The sequence below is a fragment of the Vipera berus genome, assembly GCF_964194415.1.
Source record: "Vipera berus genome assembly, chromosome: 2".
NCBI classification, from domain to species: domain Eukaryota; kingdom Metazoa; phylum Chordata; class Lepidosauria; order Squamata; family Viperidae; genus Vipera; species Vipera berus.
Genome location: NC_138203.1, coordinates 170,347,886 through 170,373,282, shown reverse-complemented (window position 1 = coordinate 170,373,282; position 25,397 = coordinate 170,347,886). Strand labels below are relative to the sequence as shown.

The window sequence follows — 25,397 nt, the reverse complement described above, 5'->3', positions numbered from 1 at the left end:
TAGGAAAACCAAAACTCTTGGAGTCAGTTCTAGTCCAAAAGGAATTTTTACTAGGACATGCTTGGTTGTGGAAATACAAGACAGGACTTGGTATTGTTTTACAAATTGAAACTCTATAAAGGGATCCCGGTTCAACCCCCCTTCCCTCAACCCCATTTGGTCAGCCCCCTTCATTTTACTTTGTGTCATCCCTTTCCTGGGAAATCTTTATGGTTATTGCCTTCTTCCTCTACAGAATAAAGGAAGACACAGGCCAGTGCCTTCTTCTCTAACCCTCCCTTTTGTTCCCCCAGTTCAAAAGGTTCCCTTGGTCTTTGAAATAACCTAAGGCAGGCTGAATCCACATGTGTTCCTCCTTCCTGGGGAGATGACAGAATCCATGGGGGGGGAGAAACAATGTTTTAAACATACATTTATGAATGTGATATAAATGGATTCTGACATATATCTTAGAAAATTGAACAGGATAGGACCATATTTGGTATGTGTCTGTGGGAGGGAGATGAGGGCTGAAGAGAAACTGGAAAAAGAAAGATCAAAGTTGAAACTGAGTCAGATCTGGCTAGAGATTTGGGGGAAAAGATCCAGGAAAAATAATTCAGTCAATCTGTATGGGAACAGCAGGAGGCAGTTGCTCAGCTTGCTGTCAATTCCTCCATTCTAAGCACCTCTCCATGCAATTCAAGAAGAGGCCATTAGTAGAGAGTTAGGAAGAATTCCAGAAATCATGCTATGTATTCTTCCTCTACCTAGTAGTCTTTAAGTCATGCCTCCTGCAAGTTGCTACCTCTCAAATACCCTAATAATGAAGCCATCTGTCCATTCATTAGCATGGAAAAGGAACAGCACCATTGGAACTGAAGGATCTTCCACCAACAGCCATTTTGCTACAGAGCTCTTGATGACATATGCTTAGTCTTGGCAGTGTGGGTTTTAAATGTAAACAGGTATCTCCACTATTACAAACCCATCCAATTACGCAAAATCCAATGTTACCAGCTTGTAAAAGACTTACTACTGAGGAGTGGCTCCAAATATTTATTCCTGCCCTCAGTTTAATAATAGTGGTCACAGATTGATTAAAAACAGAAGGGAAAGAATAATGCATTTCAGCTTTGTTTTGAGAAACCAGCACTAGGTGACTGCTGGCCAGATGACAGAAACTGCCTTTTCAAGCTTTCACCTGTGCATCTTCTTTCCTAGGGAATAAAATCAATTCATGGGCGCTTTGAAGAAATTAAGAACACCTAATTTGCGCAGCAATTGGATGGCTCAGGGGGTCTTCAAACTTGGCCCTTTCATGACTTGTGGACTTCAACTCCCAGAATTCCTCAGCCAGCAAAGCTGGCTGAGGAATTCTGGGAGTTGAAGTCCACAAGTCATAAAAGGGCCAAGTTTGAAGACCCCTGCGACGGCTGAACATGTCAGTTGTATAAATATGGTCCAAAATAGCCAGGTTTCGTGTTTAAAAAAACACACACGTTAAAACAGAAATTTAACTGCAGGAAAACCGGGGGCGGAAGGGGAGGAACCTGTCAGCAATTCATTACTCCTAATACCCCCCGCTAAGTGTTATATCACCCGGCTATCAGCTGCTGCAATGGACGGGACTCGAGCGGAGTAAAATGACGCGATGGCGTCCCGTTTGGAAAATTCGACGGCGGCGCGGAGGCGGGAACGGTCGGCTTCCCAAGTTCCGAAACCCCCCCCCTGGGATTGTTTCACAATTACTCCCACATTTTTAACTATAGAGTACGAAGGGCGGGGAAAAGAAAAAAAAAAGCTCGTCGCGGGTTCATTTGGCGCGCGCCTCGAGGAGCGGCGCTTTTATTTTTTCTTCTAACCGAGGCGGGCGGATAAAAGCCGGCGCTGCTGCCTCTGGTCTCAAGTCGCCCCTTTATAGAGAAACTCCGCGCACGGAAGCGGGCCCCCTCGCCGGCCTTTGGGGGCTGGCCGCGGCTGCCCGTCGTCGCCCCGAGCTCCCGATGGGCGGAGTTGGCGCTTCCAGCCCCCAGCCCTGCCCTGCCTCGGGGGAAAGGGGCCAAGCCAGCGTCGCGCTCTTCGTCTGCTAGCTGACTTCAGCAGCATGGACGCGGGCTCTGGCCCCATTAGCTTCTCTCCCAACTTCTTCCAGGAAGGTCCTTTCGGTTGCCCCATTTGCCTAGACGCTCTGAAGGACCCGGTCACCACTCCTTGCGGCCACAACTTCTGCTTGGAGTGCATCGGGGCTCACAGGCATCACCCCGGGGCCGTCCCAGGAGCCGGAGGACCAAGTGCCTCCCGCTGCCCCCTCTGCCAGGAATCTTTCCCAGCCGACCTCCCGCTCCGTAAGAACCACACCCTGGCGGAATTGTTGCAGCTCCGACAGCCCTCGCCGAGCAGTCCTGGCCTGGCTATGGCACCCGAGGAAACGGCGGAGCCGTGCGCTCCGGGCAACGGCGATGCCCAGATCGAGGAGGTGCTTTGCGACTTCTGCACCGATGGCGAGAGGGCTGAAGCGGCGAAGTCGTGTTTGGTGTGCTTGGCGTCCTTCTGCACCCCCCACTTGCAGCCTCATCTGAAAAGCCCGGCTTTCCAAAGCCACCGGCTGGTTCCGCCGTTGCGGCACATCGAGGAGAGCCTCTGTAAGTTGCACCTCAAACCCTTGGAGAGCTTTTGCCGGACCGACCACAGCTGCATCTGCCAGCTCTGCAGGACCCAGGAGCATCGGAGCCACGAGGTGGTGGCCGTGGAGGTGGAGCAGGAACACGTGGAGGTGGGTAGGGCTGTCGTCGAGGTACAAAGGGGCTCCTTTGTGCACTCTTGAGTCCAGAGGAGCGACGAAGGGCGCAACCTGGACGGGGCCGGTGGAACAAAGCCTCTAAGCTTTCGCTCGCAATTTCCAGCCTCAGAATAAACACGCTAGCGGCGTGTTGAACGTGTTAGGATTTAGAGCAGGGGTCTTCAAACTTGGCCCTTTTATGACTTGTGGACTTCAACTCCCAGAATTCCTCAGCCAGGCACGCCTGCTGGGGAATTCTGGGAGTTGAAGTCCACAAGTCATAAAAGGGCCAAGTTTGAAGACACTTGATTTAGAGGAAAGGAGTGGGGATAGGAAAAAAAATACAGATTGGAAAGCAGGAGTTGGGGAAGGCGAGAATCCGCAGTGGAAGGGGACTGCAAAAACCTGCCTCAAAGTCCACCTGATGCTCGTTCAGCCAAAGAGGAACGAAAGGTAGTTTGCAGATGGTCAGAAGCACATTTCTGCTGCTTAATTTTTAAGCGAAGAAACGTTTAACGATTAATGTTTTACCTACCAAAGTTTAGGGATTTTGAGGAAGACTGTAGTTGTTCTAGGAGAGATGGTTGGGAGATGTTTGTGGTTAAGTGTGTGAAAAAGAGAGGGATGGGGTTCCTGGCTGCTTGGGAGCTTTTCTGTTGGATAAAAAAATGGGAAAGCATTCTGCTCAGTCTTGGAACCCAAACAGGTCGGTTAGTCCTGGATGAAATTGACCCCGTCCCTTTATTTTTCATTATATAAGGCTGACCAGACAGAATCTTTTATCCAATAGATAATGGGATAGAGTTAGATTTAGATACTGAGACTAATATTGGGTGCAGGATCCTGCTTAATGTAGGCAGCTGATTTAATTAAGGTAAAGATTCTCTTCAACCTGATTTCCAAGTGTGCTTGGTCCAAACCCACCAGAATGGAAATCCTGGGAATAGCAATTCCCACTTGAATGCAGGGCTCCAAATTAGGGAAATCTGGTTTACAAAATTGACTGTTACCAAGGAACCACAAGTTGAACAGAGTAAAAGAGAAAGGGGAAGGGAGAAATCAAAGGACATTTTATATTTTTGGGGCTCACCAAAAATCTACGACATACGGCATCCCTTTTGCTGGTCTAAGACAACTGTAAATGGGAATGAATGAGCTTCATGAGAACCATAATTCCACTCATTGCAAAGCAATTTTTGGAGTGACTATCACGTGATTCTTGATAGTCATTATATACATAACTTAAGAGAGAAGTAAGGTTTAGGGGTAAAAGTTCTGGGGAATTACATATCTGGCATGTTGAAAGGGGTACAAGGAACATTTGGCATCATGAAGGAACTATCTCAAATTAGAGCAGATTTTTTGTTTTTATTTTAATTTGAAATGGTCAAATGAGTAATCCTTGATTTATGACCAATCACTTAATGACCATTTGAAGTTACAGCACACCCCCGAAAAGCTACCTATAATCTGGTTTTGAAATTAAAGTCATTGCAGAATCCCCACGGTTCCTTGAACAAAATTTGGGCGGATTCTCTCTTATGTCCAACTACAGAGATACTGCATTGCCCCTTCATCCATCTTTCCCTTCTCCCCCCCATCCTATTTAGCACATTCATTAAAAAACTCCCAGCTCATTAGATTAACCAAGAATGTAGCTTTATTGAAAAATCCATCTAGGTACTGCAGAAGCAAAGTCAGTTCTGGGATTTTTCCCATGAAAACCCACATAGGTAACTCCCTTTTTCCCTCCGGGCCACCCACAGTTCATAGTTCACCAATTGAGTTCAGTTTTTTTGCTTTGGGGAAAGCTGTCTGTTTCGGTCAAAACATGCTTCATCACTTGGCCTCATTAGATAACATCTTCGGCAACAGACGGTTCACTTGCATTCCATAGCTTCCCTCTACTCTTAGGTATTCCCTTCTCTGTTTGGCAAAGCTGCTGGCAAAAGCAGGTACAGGCAACTATGGAGTCAAATCAGGTTTGATATACACCCCAATCCTGCCCCTATCCTCCAGCTCCCTGCAGGCCTTGAGCCTGCTTCCCACCACACTGGGTCCCATACCACTCCTGTCACTGATTGCTCACTTCTGTACAGTATATTGGTTAATAGTTGATATTCAGATGGCTTGTCTAAATGTTTTATAATTGCAAGATTGAATATGGGTCAGTCAGTTTATAATTTTTCAATTTTCTGTTTTGCTTATTGCTATTTATGCTTTTCTGGGGCAGGGTTTGTAAATTATTTCAATATATTTTTAATAACTTAAAATAAATGAAAGTGGTTACACTTTTAAGGCAAAGTGTAAACTAAAGAAGGCAGCAGGCTTCAAGCCTGACATTATCTGTAAAAAGAAAGTTGATTAGCCTAGCTGGGGAAGATTGACTTCTAGAGGCCTTGGAGAGCTAAGAAGTTGATCTTTGTATAAAGCAGCTCTGTGGACTTGCATGATGAACACAGAGTGCCCAAGGATGGATGGAATAAGTGTTACAAAGCAAGATTAAGGCATAGAGGTACAAAGCCCTGGCCCTGCATGGCCTTTTGGAAAGTCTTTTTATTGGCTTAGGGGGTCAGGATATTAATTGAGCCCATGATATGTTTCTTGATTAGGCTTCTTTTGTTGCCATTTTCTATTTGAATTGGATGTTCTTTTATAACTTTGCGTTTGTTAGCTGCTTAGAGATTCATTTGCTGGGTGGGCAACTATATCAATTGTTGTTAAGTTGCGAAGTCGTGTCCGACCCATCGCGACCCATTGCGACCCTCTTGCTCACCTGTGCATGGGAAGTACAGCATGGTGTTAAAGTTGTTGTAGATTACCTGTGTATGACAACGGAGCGCAGGTGACCTAAACAGTTGCTAGTAGAATGGCCAAAGCTAATTATGAAAGAGGTGGAGTGCAGCTAGGGATTTGCAAAGAAAAACAGTTTTGTGAGCTACTGGGCCTACTTGGAATTTTGAGAATGTCATGGCTATCCCTGTAAAAATGCCCAAGCAGGGTAAGGGGAGCTAATTCACAAAATAATTCCTATTAGAATCATGAATAGTTACTATATATACTGCAAATTATTCTTGCTTACCTTAGATTTGTTCCTTGGCATATTACCAAAAAAACCAAGACCCTAGACCCTGGGCATTGAGCTACAGTATTTTATTTTCTAAGAAAAGAACAAGGTATGTATAGCCTAAAAAAGAGAAGGCCAATGGAAGAAATGACAGCAGTCTTCTAATGCAAAAAAGGCTGTCACAAGGAATAGGGGGTAGCTGTGTTCTCCATAGAGTCCAATGATAGGGCAGAACTAATGTCCAAACAACTGTTTACAAATAAAGATCCAAACTCAACATAAGGGTTTTCCTAACTTGAAGAGTGATTAATCAATATAAAAGCGTGCTTCCTGAAGTCAAGGGATGGGGATCCACCATGGAGTTTTTCAGGCAAAGGTTGGGCATCTGTTTGATTGGGATGGTCTGAGGGTTCTTGCTTCCAAGCTGCAGTTTAGACTCAAGAATGCCCAGGTCCATTCCAACCCTACATGGCTTTCAAAGTTTATGGTGCCTTTGAAGGGCCTGAAAGCATTCTTGGGAATCAGTATGCTGCTGGAGACTTTTGCTTTGCAGCATGTGGGCTTCCCATTTTTAAATTAAAATGAGTTTTTTTTAATACCTAGCAAGCACCCAAGGGGACTTAGATACCTGTGATCACATGTTTTAAGACTGCAGTCTTTGGGGATTTTTATTAGATTATTCAGTGGCAGGAATAATTTTTGTATAGGGCAAAAGCAACTGCACACTAACTTATATGGAAATATTTGCAGTCACAGAGCCTTGGGTTTGGCCCTGTGCAAGGTAGTTAATGATGAATGGGAAAACCATGCTTGGGAGGGAAAAGCCTCTGAGTTCTTGAACTGCAGCCAGACAAGTAAATACAAAAGTCACAATGACTGGAACAAATTGGGGGGGGGGAAATTGGGTGTAGTCAATTTTCCTCTGAAGTGAAATTTTGCAGTATTATTTTCCATTTAAAATAGTGCTGAATTTACTAACCTGTAAGGGAATAAATAGGATTCTAAGACCGGGCTGTGAATGGATTTGTAAAGATACGCATCCATTTATATACATTGAAAAAATATGAATAAAAATTCCAAAACTGACTTGACATAGAAAAGAAATATTAAACATACGAACTAGCCATCTGATGTCAGTCACAACCATTGTAGTATTTTTTTATTATGCTGCTAATTCCATTAAACTTTTCCCCAGCTGTGCAAGCAACTCTGTACAGATCAACCTGTTGAATTTCAATTTAGAGAAACGGCTTGGTGGATATTTGCTTGGTGGATATTTGCATTAAACTAGGGAAATAATATCTATTTCACACAGACTAATCTTGAATCACATGTCTGTTTTATTAGAAAGTAGGGGATGTTGCAAAAGAATATCACCCTAATGCAGAAAGAACTTGATTAGGTGATAAAGGTGTGAAAATGGCTTCTAGAGAGAGGGTGGGGAAGAGCTTCAAAATCTAAAAAGTGTTAGAATATTGTCTAAAAAGTTTGGAATGTATATAACTGGATGAAGCCATACAAGGGACAGGAACAATTTGGAAAAGGAAGGACTTCCCAGGAGGTAACGACTACCAAGTTAATCAGGGAAAAGAACTGTCAGGACTATAGTACCATAAGAACTGTAGTTTTAAATATCATATTGATCACCTTAAGCCAGACATGTCAAACACAAGGCCCGGGGGCCAGATCTGGCCCGCGAAGTGGTTTCATGTGGCCCGCGAAGCCATCCTGGAAACAGTGAGGGAATGGCCCCCACTGCCTTGGCCCTGGCCCAGAGACCCTCCTTTTGCCAGAGACCCTCAGATCTGTCCCACTCCTGCCCAGGCCCCCATAGGCACCCTTGATGCAAACAATGTAGAGCTGGCCACACCCACTCAGTAGGCCATAGCACTCTAGCCACGCCCACCCAGGCCACTGTTGTGATTCAGGGTCAGCCTGTGGGTCCGGCAGCCGGGTCGGATGACTCGGATGACTCAGACGAGGGGGAGGAGGAGGGTGTTGAAGACGAACTTGCTGATGATGGCTTGGAGGCTTCGCAGAGCCCCCAGCCAGGCCCCTCTTCTCAGCTGCGCGAGCCCGACAGTGCGGATGATGATGACCCACAGCTGGCCCTGTTCAAGGACGCCCGACGCAGGAGGCAGTCAAGCAGGAGCAAGCAGAGAAAGGCTGTGGGACTCCTCGGAAGGAGGCACAGGGAGGCCACGCCCTGAACTCTAATAAAGGGAGTGTTTGGGGAAGGGCTGGTTGCTGAAAGCAACCGCTCCGTTTGAGGATCAAAGTTCCGGTATCTTGTTTCATGTTTTTGTTGCTTGTTTGTGTAATAAATCTTGGCAGACGTTTTCCAGCCTCAGACGCTCTCCAGCCTCTGCCGTTTGTACAGGGGTTGCCTTTCTGCAAGGCCGGTAGCAGGCTGGTACAGAACAGCCACGCCCACCCTGGCCATACCCACCCGGCCCCCTGAGGGCAACTGCAATGCTGATGCGGCCCTCAATGAAATTGAGTTTGACACCCCTGCCTTAAGCGGTAATCTATGGCTTTTGGTTATTTCCAAGAATAAATCATTAGATGCAAGTTTAGATGATAGTCTGCGTTATGCTAGTTAAGCCACCCACAATCAAGTTTGTTTAGCATCCTGTGAATACCCAGCCATGAAATGATAAAGAGATCAGTCCTGAGCGCCTTTTTGAGGTCACATCCTAGTTTTGGGGTGGATTTGGTGGAGAACAATCAGGAAAAGAATACAAAAGGTGATTTTCCTCAGGAAGGAAAAAGAGGTTGATTAGGGTACTTAGCTTTCAGCAGTCCTCCGTAGAAAGAATTGTTTGGGGATTAAGAGAAGCCAGAAATTAGTATTTCAAACTATCAGAAAGGTCTTTCTAGTGCAAAGACTGATGTTTATTTGAATTTCTGGTGATTTGTGCCTGGCTTGCCAAACCATACACATAAAAGTAATCTATGTTGCTTGGATTTGGAAAGAAAGCGAAGAAAACAAGGAGCAGGGAAGCCACAGCTTGTGATTAATTCCATCTGATGCTAATTGGGTCCAGCCTAGTCTGATAGCTTTACTTCAGTGTGATGGCAGTAGGAGTTTATTCCTTCCCTTGTAGCTCTTTCCCACAGTGTTTCAATCCAGGTCCTTTATTTCCGTTGGCTTTTCTCCCAGGTTCCAGTCCTTGGTCCGTTTGTCTTTCAGATTGCACTACTGGCGTTATTTTTTTCAGACACTCCCTGTCCCAGATGGCTCTGACTAAACTCCTGTCGGTTTTAGTTTAAATCATTCTAAAGTGTTACTCGGGAAATCCCATTTCCAAACATTCTGTGGGTGTGCTGGACTACTTTGGAAGGATTGCTAAACTTGGAAAGGTTTTTAGGGAGTAATTTCACAAGTCATTAAAACAAAGAATGCACTAAGAGGGAATCAGGGAATCAAGTGTTGGTGAATTTCTCAATTGGCCACACCTAGGTACCAGTATAGGGTAGTGGTTAAGTATTGGATTAGGAGTGGAGAGACCCAGTTCATCATCAGCCACAGAAACTGGGTGATTTGGGGTTAGTCATGCTCTCGGCCCAACCTACCTCCTAATGGAGGAGAAGGATACCTCCACTAGTGTATTTGTTGTTGTTGTTAGTTGCGAAGTCGTGTCCGACCCATCACAACCTCATGGACAATGTTCCTCCAGGCCTTCCTGTCCTCTACCACCTTCTGGAGTCCATTTAAGCTCACGCCTACTGCTTCAGTGACTCCATCCAGCCACCTCATTCTCTGTTGTCCCCTTCTTCTCTTGCCCTCAACTTTTCCCAGCATTAGGCTCTTCTCCAGTGAGTCATTCCTTCTCATTAGGTGGCCAAAGTATTTGAGTTTCAACTTCAGGGTCTGGCCTTCTAAAGAGCAGTCAGGGTTGATCTCTAGGACAGACCGGTTTGAACCTCTTGCAGTCCAAGGGACTCGCGGGAATCTTCTCCAGCACCATAGTTTGAAGGCCTCAATTCTTTGGCGCTCAGCCTTTCTTATGGTCCAACTTTCACAGCCATACATTGCAACTGGGAAGACCATAGCCTTGACTATACGCACTTTTATTGGCAGGGTGATGTGTCTGCTTTTTAGTATGCTGTCTAGATTTTCCATAGGTTTCCTCCCCAGGAGCAAGCGTCTTTTAATTTCTTGGCTACAGTCCCCATCTGCAGTGATCTTGGAGCCCAGGAAAATAAAATCTGTCACTACCTCCATTTCTTCCCCATCTATTTGCCAGGAATTGAGAGGGCCGGATGCCATGATCTTATATATATTACACTGAGCTTTTGTACAAAAGGCGGGATTGTAAAAGTGATTAATATAATTTCAAGGGGTTATATTATACACACTGACACCTTCCAGCATCCTTGGAAGGTGAAAGTATTTCTGCACAGAGACGGAAATCACTATAACCTTTATAATAGAAACAGGCAGTCATAGATATAGAGAGAAGAACATTTGTTTCATCGCTCCTAATATATATCATTGCCTTCTACTTTATTGGATGCCCAGATGAATTTGCTCATCCGGCAGACTAGCTCAAACGTTGGGAATTGTGCTCCAAAAATGTAAGGACATGATAGGAAGGGTATGATACTAGATTGAGAACCCAGATTGTTGGGGGCAATATGCTGACTCTGTAAACCACTTAGAGAGGGCTGTAAAGCACTGTAAAGCAATATATATATAAGTCCAAGTGCTATTGATATACTTGGAAAATCAATCATCAGCGCTTTTTTTATAATAAGCTTATAGCTGAAGAGATTGCTGAAGGCTGTAGCAAATGCCTGTGGTTATCATAGTATTGGTGAAAAAGGACCCCAGTGAGTAATGCCATGACACAAATTATACAGCTATGATATGTACTACTAGATAACTAGGATTTTCCAGGGCCCAGGGTTTTTTCTAGTTTTTTTGGGAAGATTGAGAATTTTAAACTCTGTTTAAAATCTTGATTTTATACTTCATTTCCACTTCAGATAAAAGAAACTTGCAAGAAGGCAGGCAAAGGGAGAGAATTCAGGTGTGATGTGGTTAGTACTTCTGCTACTGCTTGGCTACCACTGAGACAAACATGACTAGATTATTACTCTAATGGTATCTAGAAACTGAATAGTTGATTGTCCTTGAACAAGGAGGAACAGTAATTCAGAATTTATATTTGGTTAACTCTCAGACACTGTATAATCTCTTGCTATGCTGCCTTCTCAGAAGAGATTTTTTCTTTGTTTTTGATTCTCATATTTGTATGATAAATTGCCTACTTATATTTTCTGCATCCCTGATTCCGTTCAGATAAATTTTCCAAAAGAGGCTGGATTCTTCCAGCCACTAACGGAGGCCTACCCTGAGCAAGCTAATAGTTCAGTGGTATTGTATATCTTTGACATGTAGACGTTCTTGGGTTCATTATCCAGTAGCTCTAATTATAGAAACATGAGTTGCAATGCATGGAAAGTCTTTGGCATGAGGTTATGAAAAGCCATTTTTAATCATGGTAGGCATTACTGGAATAGGTGGACCATTTCTTAGTTAAAATAAAACAGTCTTTTGTATCCTAGACACCAATTCTTTTTCCTAAGCCAGTGAGCCATAAATTGCCTCCAGCTCTGAAACCAAAGCATTCTGAAGCTGATGAATGAAAAGGAACATATCTATTAATTGTTTTCTTGCGGGAATAAAATGTTATCGCTCCTGGTGGAACAGAGGAAGCAAAGGTCTTCCTGTTTGGCAAAAATAGATGGCTTGTGGCTCAAAATCAGAGATGACTGCATTTGGAAAGGCTTAAATAAGTTGTCTTAGTTTAAACATAAATCTGAAATAGAATTTGGTAGTTTATGAGTGAGTATAAGATACATATAAAACAGAGAATTCTCCCTAAGAGAATTGCTACCTGTTTGGCTACCCACTACAGGTGGCAGCACCTGCTAATCCTGGCTGATGTTGAAAAGTAAAACAAGGGACAGATTTAGGATTTGGATGGGAAATCACCAGGAAATCCCAGGACTGAACAGAAAATCCAGTGGCAAGATACAGTCCTTGTTATTTCCAAGAAATGCATAATTGAATTTGATCCCCAGGAAGTTTTATCTTCATGCAAGACCAGTATCAAGCAAACATGACCTTTTCCCCTGCACTGTTTTAATGATAGCAGCAAAATATTTTCTAGGCATTGTAGTTAGCATATATCACTAAGGAGCACATTGGTCACCGATCTGGGAAACAGTTGTGTTTTCAGAATCTGTTTAAGAAAAGGGCAGCCTGGGGTGCTTTACCATTTAATCTCTTTCTTTTCCTCTCCTGGCTTTGTTTTAAGAGATCAGTGGGTTATTATGGCATCAGCAGATAAGCTCTCTTCCTAACACTCTGATTTCCTTGTTTTTAAATAAGAAAAAGGGTGTTGATTCATTCTGACCTGGTTCTTTCTTGATAATGCAATAATTGTTCTTTTCAGGGCAGCCCACTCCATCTGGTCTTTATCTCTGTCCAGGTCTGGTGTTTATCTCGGTCTAGCACATGGTCTCATGGAGTAGAAGAGGTCTAAATGCAGCACTTGTTCCTTTCAATTCCAATCAGAATATAACAAATACTGAGTGATAAAGAAAGAGGAAATGTAGCCTGGTTTACAGGCCTTGTAAGGGACGTGGTGGCTCAGTGGGTTAGGACGCTGAGCTTGTCGATCAGTAGATTGGCAGTTTGCCGGGTCGAATCCCGAGTGCCATGTAGCAGAGTGAGCGCCTGTCACTCGTCCCAGCTTCTGCCAACCTAGCAGTTCGAAAGCACATAAAAATGCAAGTAGAAAAATAGGGACCACTACGGTGGGAAAGTAACAGCGTTCCGTGCGCCTTTGGTGTCTAGTCATGCCGGCCACATGACCATGGAGACGTCCTCGGACAAGTGCTGGCTCTTCAGCTTTGAAAGGGAGATGAGCACTGGCCCCTAGAGTTGGAAGCGACTAGCACACATATGCGGGGGGACCTTTACCTTTACCTTTACAGGCCTTGTAGAGCGATGCTTTTTGCCCAAGTAATTCATGACGATCACGATTCCAACTCTAAATCGACTCCATGTATTTTGAGTTGCTTACCAGGCAGAGGGTTTGTTTTATGTTTGTATTAAAAACAAATTAAGATTGAGAAAGAGAGCTTTAGAGCACTTGGTTGTGTATATAAGCAATAATAAGGGCTTTAGAAAGAGAAAAGGATGAGACACAATGGAAAATGCAATCCTACATCTGATCTCTGACTGCATTTTGCACCTCCAGGTAAATGGATTTATTTTAATCTTTAGAAAAACAGGACAGTTATAAAATATATGTGTGTAGTTGTGATGATTGAACTATAAATGTCAATTTCTATACAAATTGTGGATAAATAATTGTGAAATGTAAATTTCTATAAAGTTGAGATTCTGACTTTCCTTTTTTTCCTGCCTGAAAGGCTCAGAGGCCAAAAATCCTGAACAATATTGAAAATCAGCTGGATGAACTGGGAGCCGCAATAGCACAGATGAAGAGGATGGTGGACCTCATCAAAGTATTTCACCATATTTATTTTATCCCCAGTAAAAAGCAAAATGTTGAACCTTCCTCTGAAACCTTTCCCTTCCGCAGGCTTTCTTCCCTTTATTGTCTGTTGTGAAGAGGTAACAAAAATAGGCCATCCTTCCCCTCAGGAAGGGGGCAACTATCAGGATGCTAGAGACCAAAGTCCCAACATATCTGGAAAATCTGAGGGATGTTGTCTTCAAGAAGTATCCGCTTGGGGATTATATGTCTCTTCTATAATTTTCTGTATTAACTAATTTGCATATTAATAAATTGTACTGCTCCACCATTTCTTATGCAAATGTTTTCCTGAGAACTAAATTACAAATGCAACAGAATCACATGAGGTTTCTTTCCCTGAATAACAGATAGTGACAGTGTTTAATGTTTGATCCCTGGAGTTGGGACCCCATATCCATAGAAAAGTAGTAGTACTGTAGGGCAAAGATAAAGTTCATGGATAACTTTCATGACAGGGAAAAAGCTTCCTTATTTTATGAAATGTAGTAAGGTTTGGATACTGTGCCTTAGAAATTGCAAAACGCTACAATTTTGTGAAAATTCCCTCAATTTGGGAATTGAATGTTCCTGATAATTCCAGAACATTCCATTCCCAAATTGCTACTTTTTGCAGTATTTTTAGAACAGTTGGGTTTTTTTTTATTTCTTCCAGTTTCTTAGTCATAATTAAGACATGGGGAGTACTCTCTTATCCCTCTCTTCTTTTTTCAGCATTTACATTCCACTTTAATGCTAGTTTTAAGTTTTCTGCAGCAATATGATCAGCCTGTAAAGAGAACAGCACAGTAAATTGAATTAGGAAAAATGATTAAAATGAGTGATGGAAAAGAAGCGTGTGAGTCTGAAGGACAAGGAAAGAAATGAAACACACAAAGACCTTAGCTGAACTCAGTTTGCCAAGAGATACAGCCCTAAATGAATTTTTAGAAAACTTTAAGGAGCAGCTTTTATTACAAAAATTCGGAGAGAAGCAGCTTATGTTTTTCTTTTCCAGCATGTTCTCATGAAATCCCCCTGTTTTAGGGGAAAAAAACTCCTTCATCCAATAGGTATCTTTTTAAGAACCAAGTTAGTGGGTGAGATTGGAAAAGCAAAGGTGACTTCATGGGTTACATACAACCCTCCATCACTCCATCTGCTGCTAATGGCATCTGAAGATCATTTGTCTTACATTTGGCAGCAGAATAGCTGAATTTCAACTGTTTGTCTCCCCTCTCCCTTTTTCCCTGTTCAGGAAATGTGCCCTCATTCCTACCCACATAAACTTCCCCAAATGAACCACATGTATAAAAATTGGCAATTTTGCCATACTTTTCTCTGATTAGGAAAGCTGAATAAGGATAGGAAGCTTTCTGTTCCCATTCCCGTCTTTAACTTGCTTGAAAGCTCTAAAAAAACAGTCACCAAATCTCCAGCCCTGCTTCTCCTGGATCATTGCTGTACCTGTGGAAGGCCTTCTGGAACCTTCAGCTACTGGAAGGCTGAGTTACCTCCCCTGATTCTTTGTAATAACCAAACCTGAGTGCAGAGTTTGGGAAGAAGGGTAAAACTTGTTGGTTGCCTACTCGCCCCATAGTTGTTAGTAAAAACAAAAGATTCTTTCTTGTGATGGTTTCCATATTGTATTTTCTCAGGCTATTTCTTGAATGTAGGGTTGACGTGATAATCCATTTGTTCTTATTTCGGAAAGGAGCTTGGTTTATTTACATTTTAGGCAATGATAATATGACAAAAGATTTTTATTGGAATAAATCCCTCTTTATTTTTTAAGGCTACTGCTCAGAAGGAGAAGGAAAAGGTCAGCAGTCTCTTTGCTGAGGCCACCAAGGTCCTGGCAACATTTAAGAAGGAAGTGCTTAGTTTCATTGAGGTAGATGAAAGAGCTATGCTGGGCAGAGCGAGGGAGGAACTGCAGCATAAAGAAGAGCGACGTGCCCTGCTGATGGAACACAAGCGGAACCTGGAGAAAGTCTCCAGCATGGACACCATCACTTTCCTGCAGGTGTGCTCCAAGAATTATTGTTGTAGGTGAATCAGCTGCCAGCAGAGAGACAGAATAGGCTTCATTATCTCTTCTCCACCTGGGCAAGACTATGAACATCCAGGATCCAGTAGCTCTCCCTGGAGAAGGTCAGCAGTAACTTTGGAGCTCCTGCTCAAGAGCCAGCTCCATATCCCTATCTATCTGCACAGTACAAATGTGTTTGGTTGGTACCTAAAAAGATCATTGTGTGAAATAGCATCCAAGTGTCTCCATCAATATAGTCATAGGGCAGCAACAGCTGTGTGCATTTGTCTTTAATATAAAGGGCTAGTGAAAAAGGATGCTACCATGTTTTCCCAAAAATAAGACCCAATCTTATATATTTTTTGCCTCCAAAAGAGGCATTAGGTCTTATTTCGGGGGATATATTATTTTTTTCTCAATACCTGTCAACGCCTCGCGGTGGTGGCACAAACAGCCCCGTCCAGGAGCTGTGTTGTGGCTGCTGCCCTATGTGGGCAGCGGCCACACAGCTTCTGGACGGGGCTGTCAATGCCACCATTGCGAGGCACGACAGGTGTCGGGCGTCATAGTCCTGGCTACGGGGTTCCTTCGCACAGTAAGTGATGGTGGGGTGTGTGCCTCCCCCCACCTTGTGTCTAGCAACTGGGCAGTATGACGGAATGGGCAGGCAGTCAGCTCCTCAGGCTCTTAAGTAGAGCTTCTGTTTGGGGTAGGGCTTACATTAGGCCCATACCCCAAAATCAAATTAGGTCATATTTTTGGGGAAATACGGTGTGCTTAATAATTTGCATCTACCAGCGGGTGGTTCCATATGAGTGCATGAGTGTGCCCCTGCATTGGCGTTTGCTTTATTGTCCCACCACTTGTCTGCTTTTTATTCATCCAAGATCACATGATCTGTCCCATCAAGATCTGTGCCAGTAGTTACAGCCAGTAGAGCTGTGTATACTTCTTCTTCCCTCCACTCTAACTCCTGTCACACTTTATTGAGTGTTAGTGACTTGAGAAGAGCTGCATCTGCTGCATAGACCTTGTAGTCAAACAATTGCTTGTTTGTTTTTCTTGACCAGGAATTCCAGGCATTAAAAATAGCAGCTGAGGAAAAAAACCGTGCATGTACAGACTTCCCCAGAGAGCTCAGTTTTATTAAATCCAGTCAGGCCGTGTTTGCTGTGAAGGAGCTGCTGGGAAATATTTGCAAGAACCAATGGGACCAACTGTCAGGGAAGAGTGAGAATGGACCTTTTCTTCATGGGATACCAGAAGGTTTGTAATTTATTGGTTTATTGAATATTTATAATCACCTATCTTATAGTGGAAGAAGCCCTCCCTTTGTGTTCTATGCTGAGACCTAGACAGAATTCTTATCCTTCAAGAGTTGCCCTTCAACTGAAGTACCAGATCTTTATGTGGCTGTGGAATAGGAGCTCTGTGTCAGCAGTGGAGCCTGGCATCCATTCACTGAGTCTGTCCATTATGCTAAGCCAGCGGTCCCCAACCTTTGTGGTTTGGCGGCCTGGCTGCGGGGGTGGGAGGGGAATTGGGTCGCGTGAGCAGTGGCCCGGTGCACATGCATGAGTAGCTTGAGTTTCATGAATGGTAGGCCAGTCTTCATGTGCTGGCCTGCTGCTCATGCACAGAGCTGTGCATGTGTGTGCCAGCCCGCCACTCACATGGCCAGTTCCAAATAGGCCAAGGCCCAGAGGTTGAAGACCCCTGTGCTAAGCCACAGTATGGTTTGTTCAATTTGGCTTAGTTCATTGGGTTTGCCTGTTTAATTCATGGCTTATTCAGCACACTATGATAAAGTATTAATAATACTTGACCTAAGATGTCAGTTTTGTTGTTCTCTACATGTAAGCCTTAGAAGGTCTGTAAACTGTTGTCACTGTGAGGTTTTTGTTTCTTTCCTTTCATGCAAGTTTTCAGAGTTTCATATTTATAGCTTTCATATTACTCTGATTTTTTTCCAAAAGTACTAATTCTTTTTCATGTGCAACAGAGGTATGCAAGCTTTGCTTTTTATGGTAAACCATTCTGTGGAGTTTTGATAAGTCTTTATTTTAGAACTTAGATGGAGGAGGATAGTCAAATCCATTGGGAGCAATTTATCTTTCTAAGTCCCTTGTGGCACTATAGAAGGGGCACAAAAACAGTTTTGAGTTAGCATTTGTGATTAGCAGATCAAAATGAATTGCTGACATTTCAAAGTGAAAAGAAGCAAGAACAGGCACCATTTAAAAGTGTTGTGAAGAGGTGCAACTGACAAAATTGCAAGATAGGAAGAATCTAAGTGGCCTTAGTTATTTAGGCTTTTAATAGCACTCATCTGTTTCAAAAATGACGCAAATATATAAACAGGCAACAAACAGACATCACTAGGTGTGGTTACTGGTGGTTTGGGAACCATATCCAAAGCTGGTGTCCTTGAATAACAGAATAGAGAAAGCTTTTTTATTTGTTAGGTTTTTTTTTTATTTTGAGACTCTTATCCTGACAGATTCAAAGCTCATGTTGCTTGTTCAGTTGAAGATAAAGATTGCTGTCTCATTTCTAAGTTTGAAATCTCAGTTTTTGTGTTTTCTTTCTACAGCTCTTTAAAACATTATTAAATTAGAGCTGTTCCACATCTTTCAGCCACTGGCAGGGAAGTTTGGATTTTAATCGTAATTAACAAACGCTTATCTTCTGTAGGGAATTAAATAGAAATACCTAAAAGAACTGCCAGAGCTTTTTACGGTATATATTGTCACCTCGCCATCTTGACAGCATTATTACATTTCCCCCTTCCTTTAGGTAGAACTGCAGATAGTCCTCAAGTTACAGCCACAATAAAATTTATGCTGATAAGTAAAACATTTGTTAAGTGAGGTTTGCCCATTTTTATGACATTTTTTTTGCCACAGTTGTTAAGTGAATCACTGCAGGGTTTAAGTTAGTAACATGGTTGTTAAGTAAATCTGTCTTCCTGATTGACTTTGCTTGTCAGAAGGTCTCAAGAGGGGATCATGTGACCCCAGAACACTGCAACTGTCATAAATATGAACCAGTTGCCAAGAATCTGAATTTTGATCACATGACCATGTAATCACCCACATTCCATGAAGAAGGAAAATAAAATGTTTGCATTCCTCTCCCCACCCCACCCATATCTTTACATCATGTTTTGTACATTTGTTTGATCACATGCAAAACAAAAATGGAAATGGAGATCTCTTCTCTTTGAGAGATCTGCTTCGGCCAAATAAGCAAAAAGCAGGGTGAGGCAGTTTTTTTTCTGCAAATGGTAAAAACAGTTTCCATGCAAACTCCACAGAGCCTGTGTCAGCCCTTGGATGTAGGCCAAGTCAGGAAATAGCAGCACAAGAAATAAGTAGATCTCCACTCTATTGATAAACTGTAGGCTATATTAATAGACACTTGAAAACCTGACATTTCTCATCCCCTCTCCCTTATACCAAAGAGAGTCAAAGTGGGACCGTGTTGCATTTTTCTCTTGTCTTTCCCAGGGTAAGGTCATGCTTACCTAATACTTGCCACATATCTTATTCAAGACCTCCCCATACTCCTCTATACTTGTTAGTTCTCAAAAAACAAACCAGGTTCGCAATTCTTTTAGCTGCTAGAGATCACATGGAACATGGAATATGGAGATTTTCCTGCCAAAGTCTTGGCAGTGACCCACAGAGTCCTTTGAAAATTGGCTCCACGCTTATTCCCAGTCCAAAAAAGTTGTGGATTTTATATAGAAAGTGACAAGTGCTTATAGAATCAAGGAAAACTTGCCAGCTTAACTTGAGTTTCCTGCTGGTGTCCCTGACTGTAGTATGCGAGTTATACAGAGTTCACAATACAGTGTTAGAATTGGGATCTCATGTTAACTTATATGACTGTTCTCCTCTGATGCTTTATCAGCTTAAAAATGTTTCAGGATCCAATCTGGGTCAGTCACCGGGACCAGAGGTTTAGTCTTCCGAGCTTTCGGATTCATGCTGGAGCCCATCTGCAGGGAACTTCTATCTCACCAGAAAGTGAATTTCACTGACCCAGATTACATCCTGCAACGTTATCCTGGGACATGTATATTTGCCTTCATTTATGTGTTTTATGTAGCAGGAGATTTTTAAGCCTATATATGTTCTGTGAAGATCACAAAATGTAAGGCATAAGGTATGCCATCTGGCTGAATATCAATTTGCCTTCCTCTAAAACCAGGAAGTAGTTACTGCTTTGGGACAAAAGGCTTCTTTATGGTGATGATATTTTCAATTCTGTCTGCAATGTTGACAGTATATATTGATGACAAATTCTTTTTACAGTGACAATTGAACCACAGGTTTCAGAAAGGAGGATCAATGCTGCCAGTTTGGAATCACGAGATTATTTTCTCAAATGTAAGGACATTCTATTTTCTGTATTGTTCTTGGTTTCATGCCTTTTTTGTTGGCTGATGGATTGAAACATCATACAAAACTCTAAGCAGCGGTGTCTGCAGAGATATATCTTTATTTAACTTTTTGGCATTATAGCTTTTATATGTTTAAAGGTACCGGTATGTTTTTAATTGTTACCTAGTTTTGTTTTATTTGCTGATTTTTAGTGTAAACCGCTTTGAGATGTCTAAATGGGAAGTAGTATATGAATATTTTAAATACAGTAACTAGCATTTTAAAATAAATGCTCCTGCCACTCTGAAAATGCAACATCCTCTTCAAATATTAAATATGGATTTCTAAACATCCCTTTGGTAATTCAAGATTAATCAAGCCATGGCTTAGTATGAGAACACTGCCTTTTTTGGGGGGGGGCGTATGCTTATGCCATGTGTCTTGCTTGTTTATCATTTTCAAGCTTTATATATTTGCTTTTGTACAGCTGCATTCATCATTGACTTGGACAGTGATACTGCTGACAAGTTCATCCAACTCTTTGGGACAAAGGGGGCTAAGCGTGTGCTGAATCCCATTGCTTATCCTGAGACTTCAACCAGGTTCATCAACTGTGAGCAAGTCCTGGGCGAGAATCTGATAAACCGTGGCAACTATTACTGGGAAGTGGAGATCATAGATGGTTGGGTGAGCATTGGAGTAATCACTGAAGACTTCAATCCCCAGGAGTCGTATGACCAGGGCCGCCTAGGCAGGAATGAGAAGTCATGCTGTCTGCAGTGGAACGGCCAGAATTATGTCGCATGGTTTGGCGGATTTGACTGTGTTATACAGCAGCCATTTTTTCATACTATTGGGGTGTACTTGGAGTATTCAGAGAAAGTGCTGACGTTCTATGGAGTCAAAGATTCTAAGATGACTTGTCTCCAGCAGTTCAAAGTGGCTCGTTTCAAAAAGGGACATTTTGACCCTTTCCAGAATAAGATCAACCACCAGTTTCCAGCACTGTTCACGCACAACCTCAAGCCAGCCTTTTTTCTCGAAAGCGTAGATGCTCACATGCAGCTCGGGCCTTTGAAGAAAGACTGTGTTTCAGTACTTAAGCGGCGATAATTTGGTCTGTGCATGACCAAGAATAAAGAATTTGACAAGTAGAAAGTTTGTGACATGTCTGCTGGAGCACTGTGTCATCTTTCTGAGTTAGTGTTGACGAATTAATCATACTTGTTACTGCACTTTTTTACTTATTTGATAAGTATCAAAGCTTAAAAAAGCACTTTCCAGCAAAACATTTTTTTTCTGTTGGACATAATTAGGGATCATTTACAAAGGGCTTGATCTAAAGCAAAAGGCATCTCCATTTCATCTATATGAACCAGTGGTATCTCCAGAGACTGCTGTTTCACAAGAAATACATGGATAAATAATCAACAAAATCATGGAAACCCATCTTCACAATGTGTCTCTAGGTGAATACTGCTCTTCCACTGCATTTGGAAAAAAAAACTGGAGAAAACAGTGGTCAACTGTTACATCATAGCAAATGAGATATATAAACAAATATATCTTTGTTTTGGATTATAACAGCAAGAAAAATAGTACGGGGCTGCGGGGAGCTTTAGTTGACTCTTAGCTTAAATCTAAATTCTAGTCTAAATATTAGAAATATAACTTTGAAATTAAATGGAGCATCTGTGGCTGTGTGTCAGCCCCAGTAGTTAGACCAGTTCAAGAAATGAACTCCAAAGGAAGGATAATTTTTTTACTGAGATCGGCTACAATAATTGAGGCAAGTTTGATTGTAATATACCATCACCTCTTTGTAGTTCAGTGAATTAGGGTGCCATTTGCCTGAGCAGCTTCCAAATGTTATGTCCTTGTTTTGGATGTTCCTGTCACTTTTGTTTAGATAATAACTGTGTATACTGTGCTTTAATGCTATATATGCCTGTTTATTAATATTGGGTTAAAAAGTGTACAAAGTAAAAACCGAGTTGCAAATCTGAACATGAGGTACTCAAGAGATGAGTACTTGCACAAGAGAGCAGAACGTTTAAACACTGGGTTGCAAGTTTTCTTTACAAGCATCTTACAAGCACAGAAATATTATAAAAATGGAGATTCAGTGGCTCTCTAGAGTCACTGGCTCGCTGAATCTGATGGGAACTGAGGCTTATCAGACTGTGGGTTCCTACTTCTATGATATATTCTGCTTTTCTTAGCTGTATTTTGAATACAGATCCATGGAAGTACAATGGAAGATAGACCCTTGGTTAAGATGGAGAATGGGGATTGAACTTTCATGTATAACAAGGATACAAGTGTATAAAATCCATTCTTTCCAAATATACTAAGAGGACACTGTAAACATTTATAAATTTATAATTTAGTCATGCTGATAGAATACAGGTGTGGTGAGGAAATTCTAGCTGCTATTGTTAAAAAATATTTCAAGTTAACCTATGGGGAGACCCAAGTTTTTCCTTAGGCTTAGGCTTTTTAAAAATAGTTTTATGGCTTTTTAAAGATTGTTTTGTTTAGAATGAGATTGACAGTTGAGTCTGAATAAACCATCCATTGGATTCCTTTCTTTCTAGAAGATTATAGGCTGTGAGTATAATGTAAATTATGACTGAACAGGGAGAAAAATTAGAGACAGATTTTGTTTTGCAGTCACAGCATAATTTTGTTCTTCAAAGCATTAATCCAATGCTAGTCCACTTCAATAATTTCATGATCTCAGGATTACATTGTTACAAGAGGGTTTCGCAGTATTAATCAGAACATTATTTGTCTCCCAAATGTGTTTTGTTTACAAAATACATTCCATTATATTCTGTATCTAAGATGGAAGTATAGTAGATTTATTAATTATGAAATTAATTTAATAAGAGCATTTTCTTTGCTGCTGGTCCTTACTGAAATATTCTTGCCTTTCATTAAAAAAAATGTGAGGCCTTATAGTTTGTGTGTCCTACTGAAAGCCCTGCAACATAGTCCTGAAATACACATGTGTTCTTTTTTTTCAAAGAAAGTTTTCATCTTTCTGTAAAGGAAAAATGATACATATATGATGTACGTATTGAATTACATGCTGGAATTTAGTATCTGAAATTTATACCCAATTAATTAGTGTTAGGAAGGTTACAGGGATTAATAAAGATACATCACTGGTGTTGGAATTTGTAAGATGTAATTTACTCTACTTTGAAATTAGGGCTTCTAAAGTATTTAAAGATGGTTAGTTAATAAAATAGATGGAACCATCACTGCAGGATTGAGAAAGGGGTACTCAGGATGGTTGAGAAGATCTCATTGTCCCTAACAGGATAGAAGGCACAGTTCTGTGAGGAGAGGATCTACATGCAGATGATCCCAGCTAGGGAAGGTAGACACGTTCCTTCATTTTTATAATGCAGCTATTGTAAGGGGGGGAGGGACTATAGTTTGTGATTTACTGAACAACTGGTTGAAGGCAGCAATGCCACACTTAATTTTTTGGGAGAAGTAGTTTGTTCAATTGGATTCAAACACTACCAAAATGTAGAGTTGTGTCATATGTATGACTGGGACAGGATTTTCTTTTTTCAAAAACATTCAGGATGAGAATTGAATTTTTTTTAATGCATTAAGGTGATTTAAAGTGTAGAGGTTTTTTTGAGTCATCTGTTTCAGCTTCTCAGGAAACTACATCATATTTTATCAGTCATGCTGCCAAGTTTGATAATATAGAGGGAGCTTCAAATGTTATGAAAAGGAAATATGGAAGCTAGACACCAGGGAGAGGCTACAGACTGGAAATTCCTTTATATTCCTGGTTAAAGATTAACAATACAAAAATTTAAGGCATGAAAGCATTTATGATCACATGATAATTATTCTTACACCATCAAATACAGCAAGTATTCTAAGTTTTCAGAACGATCCAGCATAAATCTTGTTAGAATCTGGTTAAAAATTATTTCTAGCTCTCATTTATTACATTCTGGTCTTGCCTAATTATTCTTCCACATCTAATAAGGTTTCATTTGTACACAAGGTTCTCAGAGCATTTAGTTTGGAAGAAAGCTTTGGAAAAAATGTGTTTTATCCACCGCTGGGCCAGCCAGGAAATTTTGTTATAAAAATCTATGGCATAAACCACAATAAACTGGAATTAAAAATAGTTCACAAAACCACAAAAAGATCTTTTTATTTATTTTGTTTTGGCAGTATATGTGCCTGTTCTGTGTGGCAAAGACTAAAAGTCAAGCTTGTCTAACAGTTCCATGTGCTTTCTGCTACCTTTATGTGGCCTTCAGATTTAATCCATTTTATTGGAAAAAAACACATACTGTAATGTTGAAGGAGGATGAAATGAAACACTGAGCGAGTTAATTCTGGTGTTTGAGAAAACAAAATCTGGTTAATGACATCTGATGGTTCAAAATCACACAGATAGCTAAAAGGGCAGACTCAAAATCATAAGTTGTTCTCTTTCCATTCACACTAATAATTAATGGTTAACTTAATGCCCTCCCCAAAGCATTGTAGCAGCAAATGGGAGAGGAGGACATTATTTGATTATTCTTGTTGGCATCATGACAAGAGTAAAGCCGAATGGATTCTCTGTATATGCTCTTGAGCTTCTCATATAAGCACGTATGTTTTATACACAATGAGAACAGCAGAGAAGTTATGTTCCCATTATATAATGCATTTTTTTAAGAATTGGAGAGATCCATAGGAGTGGAGTAATGGCAAATAACAAAACGTATAATTTGCAGATGCCATGAGTTACCTTCAGATATTAGAAGCTGATTTAGGTTAACACTTGCATAATATAACCAGGTACATTGGTCATCATCACTTTCACCGATAATCACTATTGGTTCTTGAATTTGCTTGTTTTTTCCTTCACTATTCAATCATTTTCCCACTTGTCTTTTCAGCTGAAAACCTATTTTTTAATGTATCTAGGAAAATTAAGTTGCATTATTGTATAACCATTTAGTAAAGAGTGATAATTTGGAAATGGTTTGGAAAGTGCAAAAAGTGCAAACTTATTTTAATATATTAAAATATATTTTAATAATATATTTAATATTGAGGTTTTATTGTATTTTATAAACAATAAAATGTACATAAAATAGATTTTATGTATGTAAATCTTCCCTTGAATTACTGAATGAAATTCAAAATAGACTAGAAGGCTTATACAATAATCATTGTTAAGCCTTTAAGGTACCACAAATTAGTTTTCACTGTGAGCTGCCCCACTAAGAATAATAGGAACTTCCTGACAATGGGAAAATTATCTGCCTCCACATTCTTTCTGTTAAGTGTCAGAAAGATAACAGACTTTTTGCCTCTTGCCTGCTCGTTATAGACAAGTCAGAAGAAAGTCAACCTGGTTGTATAAAAAGAAGGATGTGGCATCAATGCCAAATTATTGTTCATATGGATGGAGGGCCCCTTTAAGCCGAGGTTGCCTATCCCTGTCCTAGCATAATCAGCAGTCTCTGAGAATCAGATTGCAAGCCATTTAACCTTCAACTGTGCCTGTGTAACAGAAATACGTTTAGTACTCACTCAATATTCTCCAGAAGGAACA

At 41.2% G+C, this 25,397-nt stretch overlaps 1 protein-coding gene across 1 annotated transcript; it reads left to right on the top strand.

Moving 5' to 3' along the window:
- Window positions 1–1,464: 1,464 nt before the first annotated feature.
- On the top strand, window positions 1,465–24,921 carry TRIM47 (tripartite motif containing 47). Its single transcript, XM_081319948.1, has 6 exons — window positions 1,465–2,755; window positions 13,281–13,376; window positions 15,180–15,410; window positions 16,487–16,682; window positions 19,736–19,810; window positions 20,292–24,921. Exons 1-6 carry the CDS (start codon window positions 2,087–2,089, stop codon window positions 20,915–20,917), a joined length of 1,893 nt encoding a protein of 630 aa, XP_081176074.1. The 5' UTR covers window positions 1,465–2,086; the 3' UTR covers window positions 20,918–24,921.
- The last annotated feature ends 476 nt before the right edge of the window (window positions 24,922–25,397 follow it).

What these genes read in the sequence shown, in the direction of transcription:
- TRIM47 (XM_081319948.1), top strand. Translation starts at nt 2,087, where the DNA reads ATGGACGCGGGCTCTGGCCCCATTAGCTTCTCTCCCAACTTCTTCCAG. An exon ending in GGATGGTGGACCTCATCAAA is followed by an intron (nt 13,377 to 15,179) that starts GTATTTCACCAT and finishes TTATTTTTTAAG; the next exon opens with GCTACTGCTCAGAAGGAGAA. An exon ending in TCTTCATGGGATACCAGAAG is followed by an intron (nt 16,683 to 19,735) that starts GTTTGTAATTTA and finishes TTCTTTTTACAG; the next exon opens with TGACAATTGAACCACAGGTT.